This window comes from Tetrahymena thermophila, assembly GCF_000189635.1.
Source record: "Tetrahymena thermophila SB210 genomic scaffold scf_8254564, whole genome shotgun sequence".
In the NCBI taxonomy this organism is placed as follows: Eukaryota; Ciliophora; class Oligohymenophorea; order Hymenostomatida; family Tetrahymenidae; genus Tetrahymena; species Tetrahymena thermophila.
Window position 1 is genome coordinate 440,346 of NW_002476335.1, and position 20,323 is coordinate 460,668.

The 20,323-nt window shown below is 23.6% G+C and overlaps 5 protein-coding genes across 5 annotated transcripts; 1 reads left to right on the top strand and 4 right to left on the bottom strand. All coding sequences in view use genetic code 6, as the record gives it.

Moving 5' to 3' along the window:
- Positions 1–428: 428 nt before the first annotated feature.
- On the bottom strand, positions 429–5,704 carry TTHERM_00218990 (endo-1,4-beta-xylanase xylA, putative; the record flags this gene model as incomplete). Its single annotated transcript, XM_001020571.2, has 2 exons — positions 429–2,121; positions 2,202–5,704. The coding sequence occupies 2 exons, from the start codon at positions 5,702–5,704 to the stop codon at positions 429–431; spliced, it is 5,196 nt and encodes a 1,731-aa protein (XP_001020571.2).
- A 1,003-nt stretch (positions 5,705–6,707) lies between these two features.
- Positions 6,708–7,472, top strand: TTHERM_00219000 (2OG-Fe(II) oxygenase family oxidoreductase; the record flags this gene model as incomplete). The annotated part of the gene is made up of 1 exon (XM_001020572.1): positions 6,708–7,472. One exon carries the CDS (start codon positions 6,708–6,710, stop codon positions 7,470–7,472), a length of 765 nt encoding a protein of 254 aa, XP_001020572.1.
- A 1,378-nt stretch (positions 7,473–8,850) lies between these two features.
- TTHERM_00219020 (cyclic nucleotide-binding domain protein) lies at positions 8,851–12,989 on the bottom strand (the record flags this gene model as incomplete). Its single annotated transcript, XM_001020574.2, has 6 exons — positions 8,851–10,814; positions 10,884–11,913; positions 11,968–12,087; positions 12,163–12,584; positions 12,674–12,866; positions 12,930–12,989. The coding sequence occupies 6 exons, from the start codon at positions 12,987–12,989 to the stop codon at positions 8,851–8,853; spliced, it is 3,789 nt and encodes a 1,262-aa protein (XP_001020574.2).
- Positions 12,990–14,482: 1,493 nt separating this feature from the next.
- Positions 14,483–15,385, bottom strand: TTHERM_000219029 (lecithin retinol acyltransferase; the record flags this gene model as incomplete). Its single annotated transcript, XM_012798738.1, has 1 exon — positions 14,483–15,385. The coding sequence occupies one exon, from the start codon at positions 15,383–15,385 to the stop codon at positions 14,483–14,485; it is 903 nt and encodes a 300-aa protein (XP_012654192.1).
- A 373-nt stretch (positions 15,386–15,758) lies between these two features.
- On the bottom strand, positions 15,759–20,133 carry TTHERM_00219030 (Serine/Threonine kinase domain protein; the record flags this gene model as incomplete). The annotated part of the gene is made up of 5 exons (XM_001020575.2): positions 15,759–16,613; positions 16,670–16,815; positions 16,887–17,056; positions 17,113–18,790; positions 18,843–20,133. The coding sequence occupies 5 exons, from the start codon at positions 20,131–20,133 to the stop codon at positions 15,759–15,761; spliced, it is 4,140 nt and encodes a 1,379-aa protein (XP_001020575.2).
- Between the last annotated feature and the right edge of the window lie 190 nt (positions 20,134–20,323).

The window sequence follows — 20,323 nt, forward strand, 5'->3', positions numbered from 1 at the left end:
AATTTTTTATCTATTTATTAGTTTAATACTAAACAGATATTTTTACTTTATATTTTTAATTTATCTCAAAAATTGCTTAACAAACAAAAGTTTATTAAAGTTTAGTTTAATTTTAGAATTAAATTTAATAATAGCTTAATGTATTAATTTAATATTTAAATACTTTCTAAATGACATCTTCTTTTATTAAACTCATACTTGAATTAAATTATCACTTTTTACAATTTAATAAAATAATTAAATATTGAATTAACATAAATTCTTTGATTTAATCTCCTTCTGTCAAGAAATTTCATATTTTATAAGAAATAAATTTTATTAAATAAAGATTGATAGTTTTTGTTAATTTTAAATTTGATAATATGATATTAACAAAATAAATGTAAAATTTACAAATTTTTATTTTAATCAATTAATTTATTATTGGTTCATTCTAAATTTTGCAAAATAGTACGAAGATTTGCAACTAAGAATTCACCATCTTCTTTAGAATATTCAGCTTCAACAAGCTTATTTTTAAATATTTATATTTATTTAGATGTAAGCCTTTCTTTTAAGTTACTGTTATGATAGGATATTCTCTAAATAATCACAGAGAGTTTTTCGCAAATATTATAATTATTTGAATACTTTTCGAATATTACTATAAGTTTTGAAATAACATTATCTTCACTAATGTCTTAAATAAATTGATTGTAGTGAGACCCATTCGTACACATACTCCACATTAAATTTGTGCTTAGTTCTATGAGCAAAGCATCATCTTTGCTTTAAATCATGCGCCAGACAAGTATCTCTACAAATCCTATATTAATTATGTAGCTACGTAAAAAGTCATTTAAATTCTCATTTTCATTACTGATGTCGATCAATATTGATTATATAGCATTTATGCTTTCTTTGCTTATAACTTAAAGTATTAAAGTCATAATTTACAAATCTATTCTTGTCATTAGTGTATATTTTTAATTTTCAAATTATAGACTTTTTGACCCAGCATTGCTCTTTTCATTAGCAGCAGAGTTTTCAGTAAAATCAAATACCATTGCTAAACCTTAATTATTTTGAGCTTTTCCTTGTTACTCTTAGCTTGAATTAGGCACTTTTCTTTTTAACAAAAGCTCTGAATGATCCATATATTATTTAAATACTTAGAGCATCTCTTTTTAGACATCTTCATTAGAGAATAATTAGAAGCTAACACTTGAAGTTTATCCACTTAATCTAGATAATGCAGTGTTATTCTTTTCTCCAGTTGTCGATTTTTTAGGAATCACTTTTATCTTTCTCTTCCAAAATGCTGTTTGTGGGATAAAAGTTAACTCTGTAGGTTTTTTTGGATTCATCATAATTTCATTAATGTGGTCTTAGTGAGATTTAATAATATTCCTTGTACTTTCAAGTATTTCTTCTGAAAGAATAGAATTTTGCATTGGTTTTTTATTTTATTTTTAATATTGTGTATATCTAAATTTGAAGCTAATAGCTCTAAACATGAGATCAACTATCCCATAAAGATGCTTGGGGCTGCATTATTTTACTAAAAGAGAAGGAATAATTTCAACAAGATTACTAACAAGATTATTAAAACATGGATAAAGAAATTCACCAACATCGATTTAAGAGTTTTTAGCAGCAGCAATACTTAAATCTATGCAACTCTCACTTAATTGATGAATAGAATCATTTTAGCCTTTATTATTCATATTTATAATCAGTGGAAGAGTAGTCTTAATGTTATTCATTATTATTTAAACTACACTCATCAATACTTTTACTTCTTCATCTGTTGTTGTACTAGCTCCCATAGGACCTATTGGACTCTTTTTCTTCAAAGCTGTACCTGTAGTAGATTGAGCTGTAGTGGAACTTCCTCCTATTTTCTTCTTACCTACTATTAATCCAGTATTTTGGCTTCCCTTTAAATCCGTGTTATTCCATTAATTAATTCCATTATGAAGAGCTTAGTTTATTTCATTTATAGTTATTTCTCCCATTTTAAGCTCATCTTCATCCATTGAATCAATTTTAATAGGAGAAGGCATATCAGCGTTCTGGCCAACGTTAGAAGAAGCATTTCTCTTATTTGTTCCTTCTGATTATCTGAACTATGATTCAATTCTATAATATTTTTTAAAATAATTAAAAAACTATAAACTGCAATTCAGATAAAAATATATTAAAAAATAAATAAATAATACCCTGATTCTGAGTATGAAAGAGGAGCGTTAGCATCAGGACTGTGACTGACTCGTTATTATCTAAGATTATTTAATTATTACATATTACCTTGTAGTTCTTTTATATATTTTTCTAAATCTTTATGCTTCTTTAAGAGATTGTCATATTTCGACTAAAGAGTTGCATTTTTTTCTTGTTCTATAACATATTTCTTTTCTAAATCTTAGGTTTTAATTTTTAAGAATTCAGCTTGTTTTTCTTAAGCAGCTAATTTTGATTTAAACTTGTCTGCATTTGCAGAAGAGTTAGATGTAATCTACTTAATTTCTTTTGATTTGGTTTCTATGATTTTCATTTTATTTTTGAGATTTCTTTCTAATTAAATAATTTTTTTGTTGACTTCAATACTTCTCTCTTTGACTGCTTCATCTAAACTGAAAATCATTACATCGTATTCTCCTTTCAATATACTCTTAAAATCTTATTCTTTTTACTTTAGATTCTGCTCACGTTCAATCAATGACTTTTCTTTTTTTGCAAGCTCTTTGCTTTTTTATTCTAAAATTTTGCTTAAACTATTAATTTCTTAGAATATTTTCCTATTAATGTTATCCTTTTCTCTTTATTTTGAATCATTTTTTATTGATTAAGCTATGCTTGTGATTCTTTCTCTCAATCCACCATCTTTTGTGAAAATTTACAAAGCATTTAATGATATCTTTTCTTCGTCATTTGTTGTTAACTTTGTTTAAAGGATTTCTTCAAACTAGATCTTATCTATATCTTCATCAAATTTAACTATGTCTCCAAACTCACTTGCTATTAAGTCAAGGAAGTGTACAAAATAAATACTGTTATCAAAAGAATTGTAGTTTTAAGCAAAGTGCTTGATTAAAAATTGCTTTGTTTCCTAGTTGCTTATAACTTCCTCTATTTGCTCTATAAATTTTTCTCTCTATATTTCGTGTTCAAAGTGTTATTAATCTCTAAAGTTATAATTATTTAAATTAGGAGGAGATTACATTGATGATATGCTTTGTTATTTTTAAGAATATGTTAGTCCTGTAGTAGAACTCTTTGCAGCTTATTCTGCACTCTATAGTGTTTTTTAATTATCATATAAGTAATATTAATTCTACTAGTAGCTATTATTGCTCACAAAACTTTCATTATTAGATTTCGTTTCAAATTTAGAAGTAAATTATCTCTCTTTTGAGTTTGGCAATTAATTATTTTCGTCTTGAGAATTATCTATGATCGAGTCTTATTGGAATAAGTTTCTTTGTAATTTTTATCCTGCTAACATTTATTCTTATTGATTTTATTAAATTTGTACTTCGTTTTATTTTTATATGTAGAGGCTTTGCTCATCAAAATCTTGAGAAAGTGTTACAAATTTTTAAACTTGATTGTCTTATTCTTAATTGTAAACTTGCTTATTATTTAAGTTATCTAAATTATATTTTAAATTTTATACATTTACTTATTATTGATTTAGGTTTTATTGGTGAGAATTTTAATGAGATGATGTATTTTATCTGTTGTTTTTACTTTAATTAAAATTATTCTTTTTTGCGAATAAATTATTTTATTGCTAAGCATTAAGCTTAATTTCACTGTTGGATATCGCACTTTAAGAGTATTCAGTTAACTCTTCTTAATTTTAAACAGGGCTTGTTTAATTTTAATGTTGAAAATTTTGATCTTAATATTAGTATTAAAAGTTGTTCATGTGACCTTGTTAATCCTAATACTCATGTTCCTCTACATTCTAAATATGGTCTAAAGCAGATATTTATGAAATTTCATTATTTTCATTGAGCTAATATGCCCCTATAGATTATCCTTTTTGATGAATTATGCTCTGATCATCTAAGAAATTACTCTTATTAATAACATTTTTTTCTTAAATGAATGAGTTCTTTTAGTTGATATTTATTGCATTATCAGTTTTTCTATCAGTTATATTATCTGTAAGAACATTACTAATATTAATATTGCTATTAGATTTATTATGAATAGGTAAAGGAGCAATATGCTAACTATTCTATCCGGAGCCTATAAATCTACCAACCAAAATCATATTATTGTTATTTCTGCTACTATTGTAGATGGTTCTTGATATATTCTTTTTATCACTATTATCCAAACTCTTGTTGGGTTAGTTTCGAGATTAATCATTTTCTATAAAAGAGTATCTGCTCTATAGAGTACTGTTTTAAAAGCGTGAATTTATTCCTAATACAGATTACTAGTTGTTGTTAACAAGTTACTCTGATTAATCCAGTCTTGATGCTCGAAGCATAGAAGATTAATTAGAAATATTATGTTCATCAATACTTGTATTATTTTATTAGGGTTAAGCAAAGTCCTATTATATTTAGTAGTTATTTTACTGGTTTTAAAGAGAGTTTCCACTCATGTTAAGCTGCTTTTACCCACCATTCGAAGAATCTAAAAACTAATTAAGATGATTTTCCCAAATTTTTGCCATTTTATTATTTTAATAATTGCTGCTTTCTTGAATTTAAGGACTTTTTTTTTCTATTAATTCATTATATAAAGAATTATTTTGTAAAATATTTTAATTCTTCTTTCCACCAATTATCAATCCAGCTGTTTTATTTGTTCCCTAATGTACGTTTAGTTTAGAATTAGATGATTCCAACTGATTAAATGCCTAAGAACTGTTGATACTGCTATTTACAGAGGCATGTTAATTTAGATTATTTTGTTAAACAGCACTATTGAAATTACTTGAGCTAACACTAGTATTCATAAGCTTCTTTTTTACTTCTATCATTTTTAAGCGCGTATTAAGTTCTCTATCAAAAGACTATTCACTTTCAGTGTCTTCAAAATAATCCTTTTCTCTCAGCTTTCTTAATTAATCTGCAACTCCACTTTCTTCATTATTGCTGCTATCATAATTTTCAATATCTTCTATATCTTCTAAGCGATTTGTTCCATATTGCAAATTCGATTGTTTTAATTTTTTTTGTGTTGATTAAATTGAACTGTTTTGTGAACCACTCATATTAAAATTACTGCCTGCAGTTGTTAAAGGAATATTAGTTGACTCTGTTTTTCTTTCTATGTAAGTGCTTGGTTTTATACCTACTTTTTAGTCTGATAATATGTCAAACTTTTCACTTTAAATTGTATTGTCTTTTTGCTAGATCTAATTCATCATATTTTTATATCTTTACAAACTTTCAGTTAAGCTGTTTCCTTACTAATATCCTTTGCTCTGAGTAAATTCATAATTACTGTTATTTGCTATTTGTGAATTCATAAGTGAGGAGTCATTTGAATATTGACCCATAAGAGCGCTTTAATTTTTTGAATTATTCTACTGAGAAGACTTAGTGCTTAGTCTAATTTTATCATCATTAAACCTTGGGCTTTCTACAGATTCTAAAGTAGGTCCTCCCTTTTTATTATGAGCAAAGGTCATATTTGACCCTTCATCTCCACCACTGTTATTTTCAGATTAAAATCTTGAGCTATTATTTGAATACATATAATTAATTTACTTATATTGCTAATTATATTAATTTTAAAAAATCAAAGTAGTTTGTTTGAATAATATAAATAATATTAAATTTGTTTTACCAATGCTTTTTTGAATTTACTTATCACACTCATATAATTTTTTAAAAAAAAGCTGGCATCAAAAAGTAATTAATATCCTCCACAAAAGGGATTTAAATTTATTTAATTATTCACTTACTTTTGTCAATTAATATTATTTTTAATAAAAATTGCTTTATTTAAAATAATTTTTATTAAGTAAATTTATTTCTAAAAATGTTTAACTTTTTATAAGAGAAACAAAATCTTATATTTTATTTAAATGATTCCAATGTTTTTATGTTACTAAGTAAAGCAATCTACATCTATTTAAAGCAAATATTAATTAAAATTAAATATACCAAAAAATTAAAATTATAATTTTATTTTTTTATCAAATTTTTAATTTATAAATTTTTTTTTCAAATTAAATTAAATTGATTTTATTTAAACTAAAAAAAAAAATACTTTTTAGGTTGATGTTTAATTATTTTTACTACCTTTTTCTTAATAAAACTTTAATTTAAAGCTGAAATGTCATAAATTATTTATTTAAATTAATTAAAATTCATGCTGAATTAAAATTATAATTTTATTTTTTTTCAAATTTTAAATTAAAATTTTTTTTTCAAATTAAATTAAATTGATTTTATTTAAACTAAAAAAAGAAATACTTTTTAGGTTGATATTTAATTATTTTTACTACCTTTTTCTTAATAAAACTTAAATTTAAAGCTAACATGTCATAAGTTATTTGTTTAAATTAATTAAAATTAATGCTTTCTATAGCTTAAAGTAGAATATAGTTTTATATATGTAGAAATTATTTTTATTTATATTTTTAAAGCTATGATGATATTTCTAGAAATTTAAATATTTTCAAAATCACATATTAATCTCAAAAATTATTATTTTAAGGCTTAATTTTATCAGTAGAAATTACAAATTCAACCATGTTTACATTTAAACTAGTTTATAGATTTAGCTAAATAGCTAAAAGATTATGCAATGAAAAGGATATAATATTTCATGTGAACTCAAAACCTTAGCAAATTAATGGTTTAATGTATTTTCCTAATTATGTTAATGAAAAGGAAGCTGAAATTCTTTCTAATACAGTAGACAGTAATTAATGGTTAGTAAACATAAGAAGAAGATAATAGCACTATGGAGTTGTTTATTATCATACAAGACATAATTTATCTGAAATTTAACCAGAATCTTCAGAAAGCGAAAAAGCTCTAGATCTTTCAGTCTTTGACTGGTTAATTTAAAGATTAATAAACGATGAAGTATTCGATGTTTCATATCCACCTAATTAATGTCTTGTAAATGAATATGACAATAAAGATAAATTAGGCTGTCATGTTGAAAATATAGAAGCTTTTGGGCCAATTATAGCAGGATTAAGTCTTCATAATCCTAGCTACCTTGCATTAAGAGAAGTAGAAAATAAGGAAAATAAAGTATAATTATATTTAGAACCTAGAAGTCTTTATGTGCTCACTTCAGATTCTAGGTATAAATGGGAGCATGGAGTTACTAAAATGAAAGAAATCTATAATCCAATCACATAATAAACTATAATTAAAAATGAAACATATAGGCGTGTGAGTCTTACTTTTCGTCATGTTTTATTTGAAGGGACTAAAAAAGTGAGGAAAGGAGAAGATTCTGAAGTGCCTCCAAATTATTTCAAAAAAACACAGTAACTTTGATAAATACTTTTAAGTTTAAAATAATAATTAAAATAAATAATATCCACAAGATAAAAATAGAAGTTCATTTTAAGCTAAATTAAGATTAAAATCTAAAATAAAATAAATATTTTATAATTACAATTTTTGATAATATTCTAAATATTTCTGATATTAATACTTTTATTAATGTTTACTTGTGTAATAAAGAATTAAACTATTTATTTATTATTTTGTGATATAAAATACATATTAATTAACTATTAGTGAGATATTTTTCAACTGTAATTATCTTAATAAATTATTGTTGTTAAAAATAATTCTATGCAAATTAACAAACCACAAAAGGTTAGAAAATGTAATTAAGGAATAGAAACCATAAAAAGCTATGAATTTGTACAATTATTTTATATTTAGATTTTCTTTATTTAAAATAAAAAATTATCTTATTAAAGATTTAAAATTGTGTTAAGAGCATTATTTATTTAAATATTTAATTTTGATAATTTTATCTATTTATCTAAAAAGCTCACTCATTTTTTTTCTTTGAAATAGAATTTTATAAATCAATTTCTGTGTTGATATCTGTTTCTTTCTTATTTTATTCTTTGATTAGCCTATCTCTTTCTTCTTGTACCTTAGAATCAGTCATTATTCCTTGATTTTCAACTTTTTTACTATAATGATTCACAATTTTATATAAAATCAAGCAAATTAAACTCTAAGCAGCAAGTCCAATTTTTAAATAAAATTGAAGAACATCATACTTAAGTTTAATTACACTGAAGAATGTAGTTAAGACTTTAATCTAAAATTCATGAGCCGCATATATGAAAATATAGCTAAATAGAGTTAAAAAAAATGTAAACAAAAATAGATTAAAGAACCATAGAATTCCATCTCGTTTTTGTTTATCCTTATTATGGAGTTGATTTGCCATTTATCTAAATTATTTGTATTAAATGTTATTTCTTCTTCTATGCTTTTTCAACTTTTAAAATAAGTATGCAAATATTAGTATACTTCCTACTATTGCAAATTAATGTTAACTATCAAGCTTGTTGAGCTAGCCTAACAATTTGCGATAAATTTATTCTAGTTTGTTCATAAATATTTTGCTTTAAAAATATATTTTTTTAATAATTTTTGAATTTTTGAGATTTTAATAAACAAATAGATTTACAAAAGGTAAAAAGAAAGCATAAAATGATTGATACTGATATTTAATTTATTAAAATATAAATTAAACATTTCAAATATTAAATTTATTAAAATATAAATTAAGCATATCAATTATTTAATTAATTAGTGTAATTTTAATTAACAATAGAAGATTTAAAGATATTTAGAAGTATATTATAAATAATTTAAGTTATTATTTGAGCTATAGTGTTTTGCTTCAAATTATGTTTTGCATAGTAGTAGGTTAAGATTGATATTTGCTGTGTTTAGGTGAAGATGTTTGAGATATTTTTATTGAGATTTAGCTTTCTTACAATTTTTGATTAGATCCATTTCCATTAATTGAGAATTAAGTTGAAAAAGAGGGGAATTATATATGGTTACCTGATTTTAACAATCTTTCTGAATTTTGAGCTGTTTTTTTGGGAGAAAGAGATTCTATTTTTAAAATTTAAGGTATGTTTTATTTTTAATTGTTTGTGAATGGTTCAGTATCAAATTCATTTATTTTATTTTTACTTTTAGAGTCAAAATATGAACAAACAGTTTTTCTTTTTCTGTCATCTTCAGTTTTTAATTTTTGCTAGAAAATCTCTTTATTTATTTTTTGCTTTTATTAAAACTCTTCTGGAATATGGTTTTGACTTTAAGTAACTGCTTAATTATTATGATATAAATTCGCTTTATTAAACATTTCAAGTTACTTCTAGAAATATATTTAAACTTGTTATTTAGAAATTAAATTCTTTAAAATCTTTTGCTTATTTTGTGGGATACCTTTTAAAGCATTTTATTCGCTATTACTTTCGTTTATAAGGTTAATTTGTTATATTGTTTTTAAGTTAGACACAGATTACAAATTTAATTTTTAAAAAGATGTTCTTGTTTTTGATCTTTAGTCTAAAGTTTCAACTAAGCTTTTGAATTAATCTGATTCTTGTTTGTTAGGACTTTATTATAATAAGGGCCTTTTTGAGGCTAAAAAACCAGCTTTTTTAGTTGAACAAACTTCATTCAGTAAAATACTGTTTTTATTTTCAGTTTGTATGCTAAGCATAGATTGAGAACGAGTTGGTAGTTAAGTGACAATATTTTATTCTACTTGATTATTATTTTTTTAATCTGCTGATTGAAGTTAAACAATGTTGTTTTTTAAAATATCTTAGCTCAGGCCTACTATTGCTGCATCTGCCTAATTTTTATTTTTCACAATACTTTTTATTTTCTTTTTAAGATAAGGACTAAATTCACCATTATTTTTTAAATCATAATTCAAGTTTTCTAATATTTGAATAAAATTTTTAGTACTTTTATTACTTGTTTCTACCTTACTTTCTGTATGCATATCATTTTAATTTTATTAGGCTAATAATAATGTTTAATTTTACAATTTAGAATTATCATTACTTTAGTTATTTTATGAATTCTAATTTAACGAATGAAATAATTTGTTCTAAGTATTGCTAGTATTACTTCTTTGTCTCCATTACCTCATATAGGTCTTTTAGTGATTTTTTAAATTTATTAGCTCTTATTAGTGATTTATTTTTTAAATAATTTGTCTATTCAAGTGATTTTGCTCATCTTAATCTAATGCAGAAAATATGTTAAATCCTGTATCAATTTACATAGGAGTTGATTTAAAATTAGAATTTACAGTTTTTCGAGATAGAAGAGTTTTCTACTTTTATTATAAAAGGTTCTAATTTACATCTTGAGTTGCTTATGTAAAATTTTAGCAAGTTGATTGAGGAATAATTGTTCCCAAATTACTCTAAATTTTTTATTATCTTACAAAATTTAATTTAAAAGGGCTCTCGATTGGAGTTGAGTCAACACTAGCAAAACCAGGCTTAAGCTAAATCTTTAGTTTAACCTTTTCTTTTTAACTAGCTTCCAGAGAATTGATTTGTCCTACCTTATTTTTTATTGGTGAGGTACTTTAAATTTTTCTATCTTTTAAAGGATTACTATCATAATCTTTTATATCTAATAGTTAAGAGTTTTATAAGGGATGAGACCTTAGTGATGCTTCTTTTTATGTGTATAATTTATTATCACTCTTTTCAGTATCATTTTCATTTTTATTTTCTAGTGGAATTCTATCATTTAGTTTCACTTAGCTTTTTTCATAAAAATTATTTTGATATTTGTCTTTAGATTCTTCATTTTATTTGTTATCTATATTTAAATAAAAATATTTTCTTAATTTCAAAACTTAATTCATATTTATAAAAAAATTAAAATTACTCTATGAATAATGCTAGGCTATGCTCACGTTTGTTCTAGAAGTGATCTATTATGAATTTTAATTTTATTAGCATGCAGCAATGTTATTTTTAATTAATAAATTTTTATTATGACAAGGCGATTCTTCAAGATCTTGATCTTAAATAACCATGGATTTAGGCTTCAAAATATTTCTTTGCCATGTATTCTAAGTTATTGTTTCATCTTAAATGTTAACCATCGATTATATTTTATTGTTAATTGAAAGGTTATTTTCATTTAAATTGAAATTCAGCTATTTCATTTATTTATTTGGGTTTTTAGATGGACTAAGATGGATTCTTACAGGTGATTCTATCAAATACATTTCATAATTTCTGTTTGTAGATTGTGTCATTTCTGATAATTTTGGAGGAGAAATATTTCCAACTTACTGAGATACTTAAAATTTAACTTTCTATTGTTTGTGAGTTGGAGAACAATTTGAAAAATAATCCCCTGTTAAAACTGTACTTTGTCTTTGTATATTTGTTTGAGATTTTAAAGGACTAGAAGGCTCAAGTGCATCTAACTATGTAAACGATGATATTGATTAAATAGCAGGTAATGTTCTTTAAGCTTTAAGTGGTGAAGTTGAAGCTCCTCTTACAGAATTTTTTTCATCTTATATATTTTTATTTTTCTTTGAGATTATTAATTTATCAATAATTTGATGAGTATCCAAAGGATCATATTTTATTAATTGAGTCTTACTCTTTTGGAGTATTTGCTACTAAGCTAAACTCACATCCTAATAAAGAAACTACTTGTAATCTTTTAAAGAGTTTTTCATACTCATAATTCTTTCCTCTATTTAAAAATTTTTTTCTTTCAATCTGTTTAGAATATACTGTTTGGAAACCTCATCTTAAAAAACATGATTAAGGAAATGAGCCTTTTTAATCATTAAAACTTTTCCTTCAAAAGAGTTGCATATGATTTTATAAGATCTCTTTGATTCATTTAAAATTTCCTCTTCACCAAAATATTCTCCTTAACATAAAATTCTTACCTAAACCAAACAAAATTAGTTTTATTCTAAAATCATTAAAAAAAAATATTTTACCTTTAAATATTATTATATTTTGCTATTCTCTTTAGCCTTAATTTTACGTTTGAATTAAATGAATTCATCTTAATGTTCATCTTCTCCAACAAGTTTTTCAAAATTCGATTTAGTGTAAACCTTATTTCATTAAAAATATCAGTTTAAAAATAAAATGTTTAAAAAATATTTAAAATAATATTTTAAAAAAATTACGACAAACTCTCCTTCCTAAATTACAAACATACTATCAGCTGAATCTCCTAGATCATAAACCAAATCTCCTTTCTTATAATTTAACCACATAGAATTTAAATATAGATCTCTTAATTTATTTTAAGTCCAAGAGCTAAACAAGGCCATCTTATATAATATAGACATCTCTTTTAACATTTTATTTAACTCTTTTGACTAAAGAGTGTTTTAATAGCTTTTTTGAGATAAAACACCAAAGATACAATTTTCAAGACACTTAATTGTAGCAAGACGAGGCCTTTTATAAATGAGTGCAATTTCACCAAAAGATTCTCCTGCTTTTAATTCTTTGACTTGTTTTAAATCAACATCCTATTTAGTCAATTTAATGTTAATTCCAACTTTTCCTTATATAATGATATAGAACTTTTCTCCAAAGCTGCCTAAATTTATTTTTAAAATTTTAGCAAAAATGCTCTTATTTATATGATCTTATAATTTTTATCTTAAACAAAAAGTAAGAAAGATTTACCTATTTCAAATACTTTTTCATTTTATTCAAAGGTTTCTATTTAAAGATATTTGCAGCACTCTTTTATTATGTCATAATCATGATCATTATTATATTAATCAAAAAACTTAATATTCTTAAGCTATGATGAAAGAAGCTCAATATCAACTTCCGTTCTAGTATGAGATGATTTCTTTAAGAGTCTACAAATCAGCTTTATTTAATTTTCAAAAAATATTTAAAGATATCATTAGCCTATTTTTTATTTCAAATATACCTCAGTATCTAAAATTGGCTATATTACATCGTTACTTTGGTCAATTTAGTTTTTTTCCATTATAAAAAATGCGTGTAGCTCTGGTAAATAAGAAATGAGAGGAGTATATTTTCTTCAAGATAATTCTAAACTGAGTAAAATTATTATTTTTAAATGATATACTTATTTTTTAGATTGTTTAATATTAGAAAAAAATAAATTAATTGTTTAAATGATTGATGTTGTAAGGCAAGTAATAAGTATACTTTATTTTACTATTTTTTGTTTAATAAATATAAACTTTTTTGATATCTAATGAAGATCAAATTTGAAGAAAACAAAATATCCAATCTTTTTTTATGTAAATACTTAGGATTTGATAAATCCTTGATTATTGGTTATTTATTAAAATTAAAATCTTCAATTTTATTGAGTTATTTATGTAAATCACCATTAAAAACTTCTAAAATATAAATTATATTTTTGATAATTAAAGTATTCTTACTATAATTCAGAAAATATTAATATTATAATCACCACAGAAATTGAAATTCATATTTAATTAATAAAATTAGATTGCCATTCAAACAGCTTACACTTACTAATTTTTAGGGTTTAAATTTTTTAACACTTTATTTACTTTGAATTCTCAATACGAACTAAAAACAAGTCAAACATCTCTTTATAACTTAATAAGAATCTATTTTCTATTTTTATAAATGTAATTTATTGATATTATTGGAGAGTTTTTTTATTTTTAATAAATATTATTTATTTATTCGTATTTTTGAGTTATTTTCTAAAAAATATACTGTTTTTATCAAATATTCTAAGATAAACTATAAGTAAAATATAATTAAAAAAGCATTTTTATGAATTTTAAAACACTCAACAATCCCATCTTCTCAAATAATAAGATAATTTTTATCTTGTAAAATAATATTTTTAATTACTAAATTATTAATATTATTCAGATTTTTGATATTACTTAATTTTAACATAAAACTATTTATAAAGTCGATTAATGAGATTTTATTATTAAATTTAATTTATCTAAAATTTAAAATCAAAAAGAAGTCAATGAATATGATACATTTTAAAATTATTTACTAAAAATAGACAAATATAATATGAATTTCTATTTCTTCTTTTTAAAATCAACAGTTATCTAAATAAATAAATTAATTAATAAATAAAGGCACATAAAATACTTTACCTTCAATAAAATTCAAAATTTTAAAAATTAGAATATTATGTCAAAATTAAATGGATTTTTTCCAGTAAATTAATTTAAGTAAATTAAAAAACTTAAAGTAGACCTATTTAAAAAAAATAAAATTTTTAAATTATTAACTGTATTTAATTGTAATAAAAACTAGAACTCTGATGCAAAGAAAGAAAATTTAATAATAACTTGCTTTAAAAACTAAAGAAATTTTTTAAAAATATTCAAAATAAAAGCCTCAATTTAGATTAAAATTTTATTTAAAATATTTTGTAAAAAATAATTTCAAATTTAAAAGTTTACTAAATGCTTTAATTTAATATTAATTAACTTACTTCTTTTTATTATTTCATAATAAAAATGTTGCAACATAGACCCAATTACTTAATAAGGTTTCATAAAAAACAGATACTTTGATATAATTATCAAAAATATTTATAAAAAAGTGATCATTTATTTTATAAATTGGAAAGAAGAATAGCATGTAGTAAATTGATCTCCTCAATAATCTTTCCAATTAATAGCTTTTACGCACTCCAGTTGTCCATTCTAGGACTAAGTGCTCACAATTATTACTTTTTAGACTGTATATTTCTTTTTATCCTTTTGCATTTATTGGGCATATGTATTTTTTTGCTTTTTCTACTGTAACTTATCCTTCTAGCCTTGGTTAACGATAGCATGTCCCTGCAGATTTGAGCATGTATTCAAAAATGCTACAGTTATATCTAGCTCTTTTTAATTTTCCTCCGTATAAAAAATAATCTAAAGAAGTTTCCATTATTACTGCTTTATTTATATTTGATTATGGATTAATCCTGTCCCAAAATGTTACTTTTTTTTATTTACTCTCCAATTCTACATTATTTTAGTTTACTACATGAAAGTTTTTACTTTTTTTGTCATATTAAAGGGTATTCTCAATAATTTACGGCTAATTATTTTAGTTTTCTAAATCTTTTTTATTAGATTAATTGTTAACATTTTTATTAAATTATTCGCTATTTAAATCTTATAATTATTGATCTTTTTCGATTTATTATTAGTTATCAACATTATCATACGCTAATGCGTCTGCTCTAGTTGTAAAATGAATACATCTACCGTTTCCTATATAAACTCCATGGTGTTAGTACATAAGTAAGTGTCTAACGTTTCTCCATACATAAATATGATCACCTGGTTTTAACTCACTTGGAGTAATAGAGTGACTTGAAAAATACTTTAAGCTTGCAATAAATTTTTTGATCATTAGCTATCTGATAGAAAAGATATTTATTTAATTAAAACTTAAATAAAAATTTTAATCAGAAATGATGTCGCTTATAATATTAACTCGAATCTTACACTCTGATTCTAGATTTTTCTCTAATTTAAATAAATACTTTTAAATTTTTGAGTAATTGAATTGTAATAATTTTATTATAATTATGTTTTTTTACATTATAAAGATATTATATATTTAAATTAATACTCTAAAAATATTTAATTATCTTAATTTTAAAGTATAAAAATTAGTAAAAATTAGTTTGTTAGTTGTTTATTTATTTATTTATTTATTTCTTATAGAAAAATTTATTATTTTTAGCTCTTATTGTATTGTGTATAAAAGTATATCCAAAAAATCAAGAACACATGTCAAGCTTTACTTATTCATTAGTATTTTATATGGAGATTAATTCAGTTTTACCTGAATCCTCCTTTTTATTAGATGCTACTGTACTCTAGGTGTTTTTGTTTGTTTGTTAATTAGTGATATCTTCAATATTTGGTGTTATATCTACAAAATCGGTATTTAAAACGCTTTTATGGAGAAATTAACACACCTCTTTTGGAGATATTCTTTTAGATGGATCTAAAACAAGCATTTTTTTGACTAAATATCTTAAATCTTGATCAACTACAACTCCACTATAATTATGCTCATCAATATAAGTGTCTATGCTTTTTACAACTTCAATCTATTTTTCGATAATATTTTCAAAAACTCTGCCTTTAGCAGCAAATAAGCCATGACGAATTAACTCTTATCCCTTGTGCTTAACTATAGTTTTTAAGCTCATCCATAAAGGAATACCACTGATTATTTCCATCATTACACACCCTAAACTCCAAATATCAATAACGTAAGTCTTTTAATAGTTCTTTAAATATTCAAGCAAATAAGGAATGTGTCTAAGTTAATTCTGGTAAAGAATAAAATTTAATATTTCGGGAGCCATATATTCAGGAGTAGCCATAGAAAAATGTTTTAAGTTACCAAATGTAAAGCTACTTCCGTAATCTATCAGCTTTACCTACTCTATCTCTGTGAAGCCTCCATTATCTTTTGTTTTTACTAGTATATTTTCTGTTTTTAAATCTGAATGAACAATTCTTTAATCAGATAGTAGCCACAAAGCATGTGCAAGTTCAAAAATTAACTTTTTAAACTACCTAAGATCCCTTTTGATGCTCTAATAAAGTTTTTTGTAATGTACCTATTATGTGTAAATAAATAATTTTAATTAAAGTATATTAAAATTAAAATATTTACTCTATATACTCTCTCTTCACCTCTGTATCCTTCTCCCTTCAATTCATATAGACTACTTCCAAGAGATTCGCCACAGAGCTCATAGTAAATCCAGGTATCAACTTATTTAATTTCATAATTCATCATTTTAGATAAATTATTGACACCTAAAGTAATTAATTATTAAATAACAAATATATAAATAATTGATTCAGTCGTTTATTTTTTAATTTTTTACCCCTATACATTTAGTATTTTTCTTTGGCTACACCATTTTTGAAAAAGAAAGAGCCAAACCATATTTCCTTTATGTGAGTCTAGTGAGCATTACTACTTAGAATCTACTTAACTGCATAGTTTTCTTTAGTTTACTTATCTTCACCTAACCATACAAGTGCAAAGCCACCCCTAAGATATTTAAAATTTGAATAAATATTTTTTGTAAAAAATTAAATAAGGAATACCTTCCAAGAAGCTTCTTTTTTATAAGAGTTTTGGGAAATCTATCACCAAAGTTATTATATTCTTCTTCTGATAAATCCCATTTTTGTTTTGAATTATTTTATTTATCATTATTATTTTACTAACTGTTTTAAGATGATGTTTCTTATTTAAGAATGCTTACTTTATCTTATTATTTATCTTCCTTTTTTTCAGCTTAGCGATTTTATATTTATTAATTTAAATATCCTTCATTTTGTAATCTTTTAGGAATAGAAGGTTCTCTCTCTTATATAGTTTCTTGCTCTCCTAGACGTGAAGGTCTTTTATCTAACTTAAACTTTGGTAGTTTCTCAGCTACTATGCTAATATTTTCATTAGTAATTATATCTTTTTCAAAATTTTTTGAGTGTTTGTGATCTAGTAAAAAACTTTCTTAGTTATTATATGTATTTTCTTAGCTTCCTTAAGGGCTTTCAGAGTTTCCTGAAAGGATTGATTTCTAATATTTTTATCTTTCTTCTTTGGTTTATAAATTGGAAATCTTATTAATCTAAAGATTCTAGTTATCTTAGCCATTCTAACTTCTTTTCTATAATTGCTACTAAATAAATTTTTATCTAACTAGCTACTCTTTTTATATTAATTCTTGCTTCTCTCTCTGTACAATAATGCTTTTTTCGAATAGCTGCTAGTTAGTAGAATGCTTAGATGATTGAGGAAATAAATTTTTTTTCTCTATTTTTTACGGAGATTAAGAAAACTGAGATTAAAGATTATTTTAATGGTTTCCTTAGCTTGATTAGACGTTACTATACCTGGCTTAGGAACTTATATCTTCATAGTCATTCTGTATTGTTATTAATTTCTCACCACGATTATAGTAGTATGCAGGATTGTTTCTGACAGATTAATTGCGGTTTTTTCTTGAGGCTATTTAAAAATTTAAAGCAATTTCATCCAAGCTATCAGGAATTGTTTAAATTTGTAAATTTTTATTATTCAATGACCCATAATTAGCTAGAGCATTTTAATTGTTATTCTAGTTTATATAAACTTAATTCTAATTCTTTTAAATATTGCTATATTGTTAATTAATACTATTATTTATGTTATTTTATATTGAGTTTTCAGTTTAAAGAACTGAGTTTTATCTTGGAGGAGTTGAAGTAGTAATTATATTAGGAACTTTCTTCACATAATTATTGTTTTAAATTTTTATTTTTGTCCTAGTTTTGATATTTGTAGTTTTTTAAAAAGGAGAACTAGCTCTAGATGCAAATGAACTCTCTCTAATCGACCTTGCATTTGATGAATAATTTTAGCTTGGCCTATTTTGCTAAAACACATACTTTTTTGTATTATTTTAACTAGGAGTTTATACATTAGGAGTATTTAAATATTAATTAATTTTTTAATTTTTTGTTTAAATATTATTAACTCCGTTTTGCATATTCCCATTTTAATTCTAAAATTAGTTATTGTTTTACTAATAAGTAATGCTTTTCTGTTAAGACTATTGTTAAATGGTGAGAAATTATTAATTCTTTTATATTTAAGGACTACTTTAATCAGTATAATCATTTTAATTTTAAATACTGCTGAATGTAGGTTCTTCATCATCATACTCAATATTATCGCTCTTTCTATCATTAATTGTTTTCATTCTTGTAATATTGACACGGTTGATTAATTACTAGCCTATTTTATTTTATTATGATTCTTTTAAATACAAAAAAAATGATAATTTTACCATAAGGTGTGTGGATAGGTGAGATATTTGATTCGTTTTGATTTCCATTGTTAATATGTAATCTGTTATTTTGCTCTTAGTTGCCTGATTATACTAAAATTTAGTTGTTATTTTAAGGAGTGGGAATATGAGCATGATAATTATTTTATTGCAACTATTTAATAGGTTGTTAAATTTACAAAGCATTTTGAGCCTAAGATGAAGCAGATTGTTAAGATAGGATTCCAATTTAAAAGTTTTTTTTTTCAATCTAACTTGAAGGTGTTTAAATTTGAGGTAAATCAAATGATCTATCATGGTTATTATGTCTGTCATAACTCTTATTGTGCTAAGCATTTTGATGCAAGTTATTATTATTTGCTTAACTACTATTAATTCCATTCCCATTAAAATTATTACCTTAACAGCTGTTTTGAACATAGCTGTTATTATTTGAACTTTAAGACTGTATAAAGCTATTAGCTTACTAATTTGAGAGCTAAAGAAAAGGTTTTCTTGTATTCGTGGATCCTCTTTTGTTAGTAAAGCAAAACAAACCATTTCCATTACTCGAGGATTAGGAATTGTTAGGATTTATTGATGTATTCAAATTATTACTGTTGGATTATTTTGTATTATTATTATTTCCAACTGATGTGCTAAGTATATTTTCTTGTTGAGTGTACATAGCGGCTGCTGAAGAAATAGGAATTTCCTCACTTTCTGTATAGGTCCTTCTATTTAGTGAGGAGTGATTAGGAGCAACAAGTCTCCTTTTAATTGCTTTACTACTTAATGGAGTATAAATTTGCATTAAATTTTAAATATGATTTGCACTCTACTTTACTTAATTTTGCTGCTAATTTTGCTATGCCTATTATTATTGTAGACTATGTATATTTTAAATTACAGAGCCTGCACTTGCACCATTTGTTGGTGATTTGTTAGTTGGAATGTTTGATGTGCTAGGTATTGAAATATTATTAGATTCAAGATACTGTTACTGGTATTTCAAGAAGTTGCGTCGTGTGTAATTTAAAGGATTTTTATTCGATACAGGCGAATGAGGTTGCTATTATGACTAATTATTAGAGTTCGAAGATAAATAATTGAGTTATTAACCATTTGACTAATTATTAACTTAAATGTTGTTGTTTACTGAGTTTTATTTACTTATACTGTTTGAGCAGGTATTAGATATGTTTATATCACTTGATTACACTATAATTTTATTATTTCTAGATGTGCTACTATTCATATTATTTTATGAACCCTCTTAAAATTCGCTGCCCTGTGATTAGATATTATTCATCACTAATACTTTAGAATAATTTTTCTAAATTGAAATTCGAAATTAAGTAAAAATCTAATATGAATGTCAAGAATAACAGATTGATTTATCTACACCTTTTAATAATTTATTAATAATCTTTCCTTTACTATAGTTAATATTGTACTTTTAAGATTCTAATTATTAATTCAATCTTTATCTGTTGTAATTA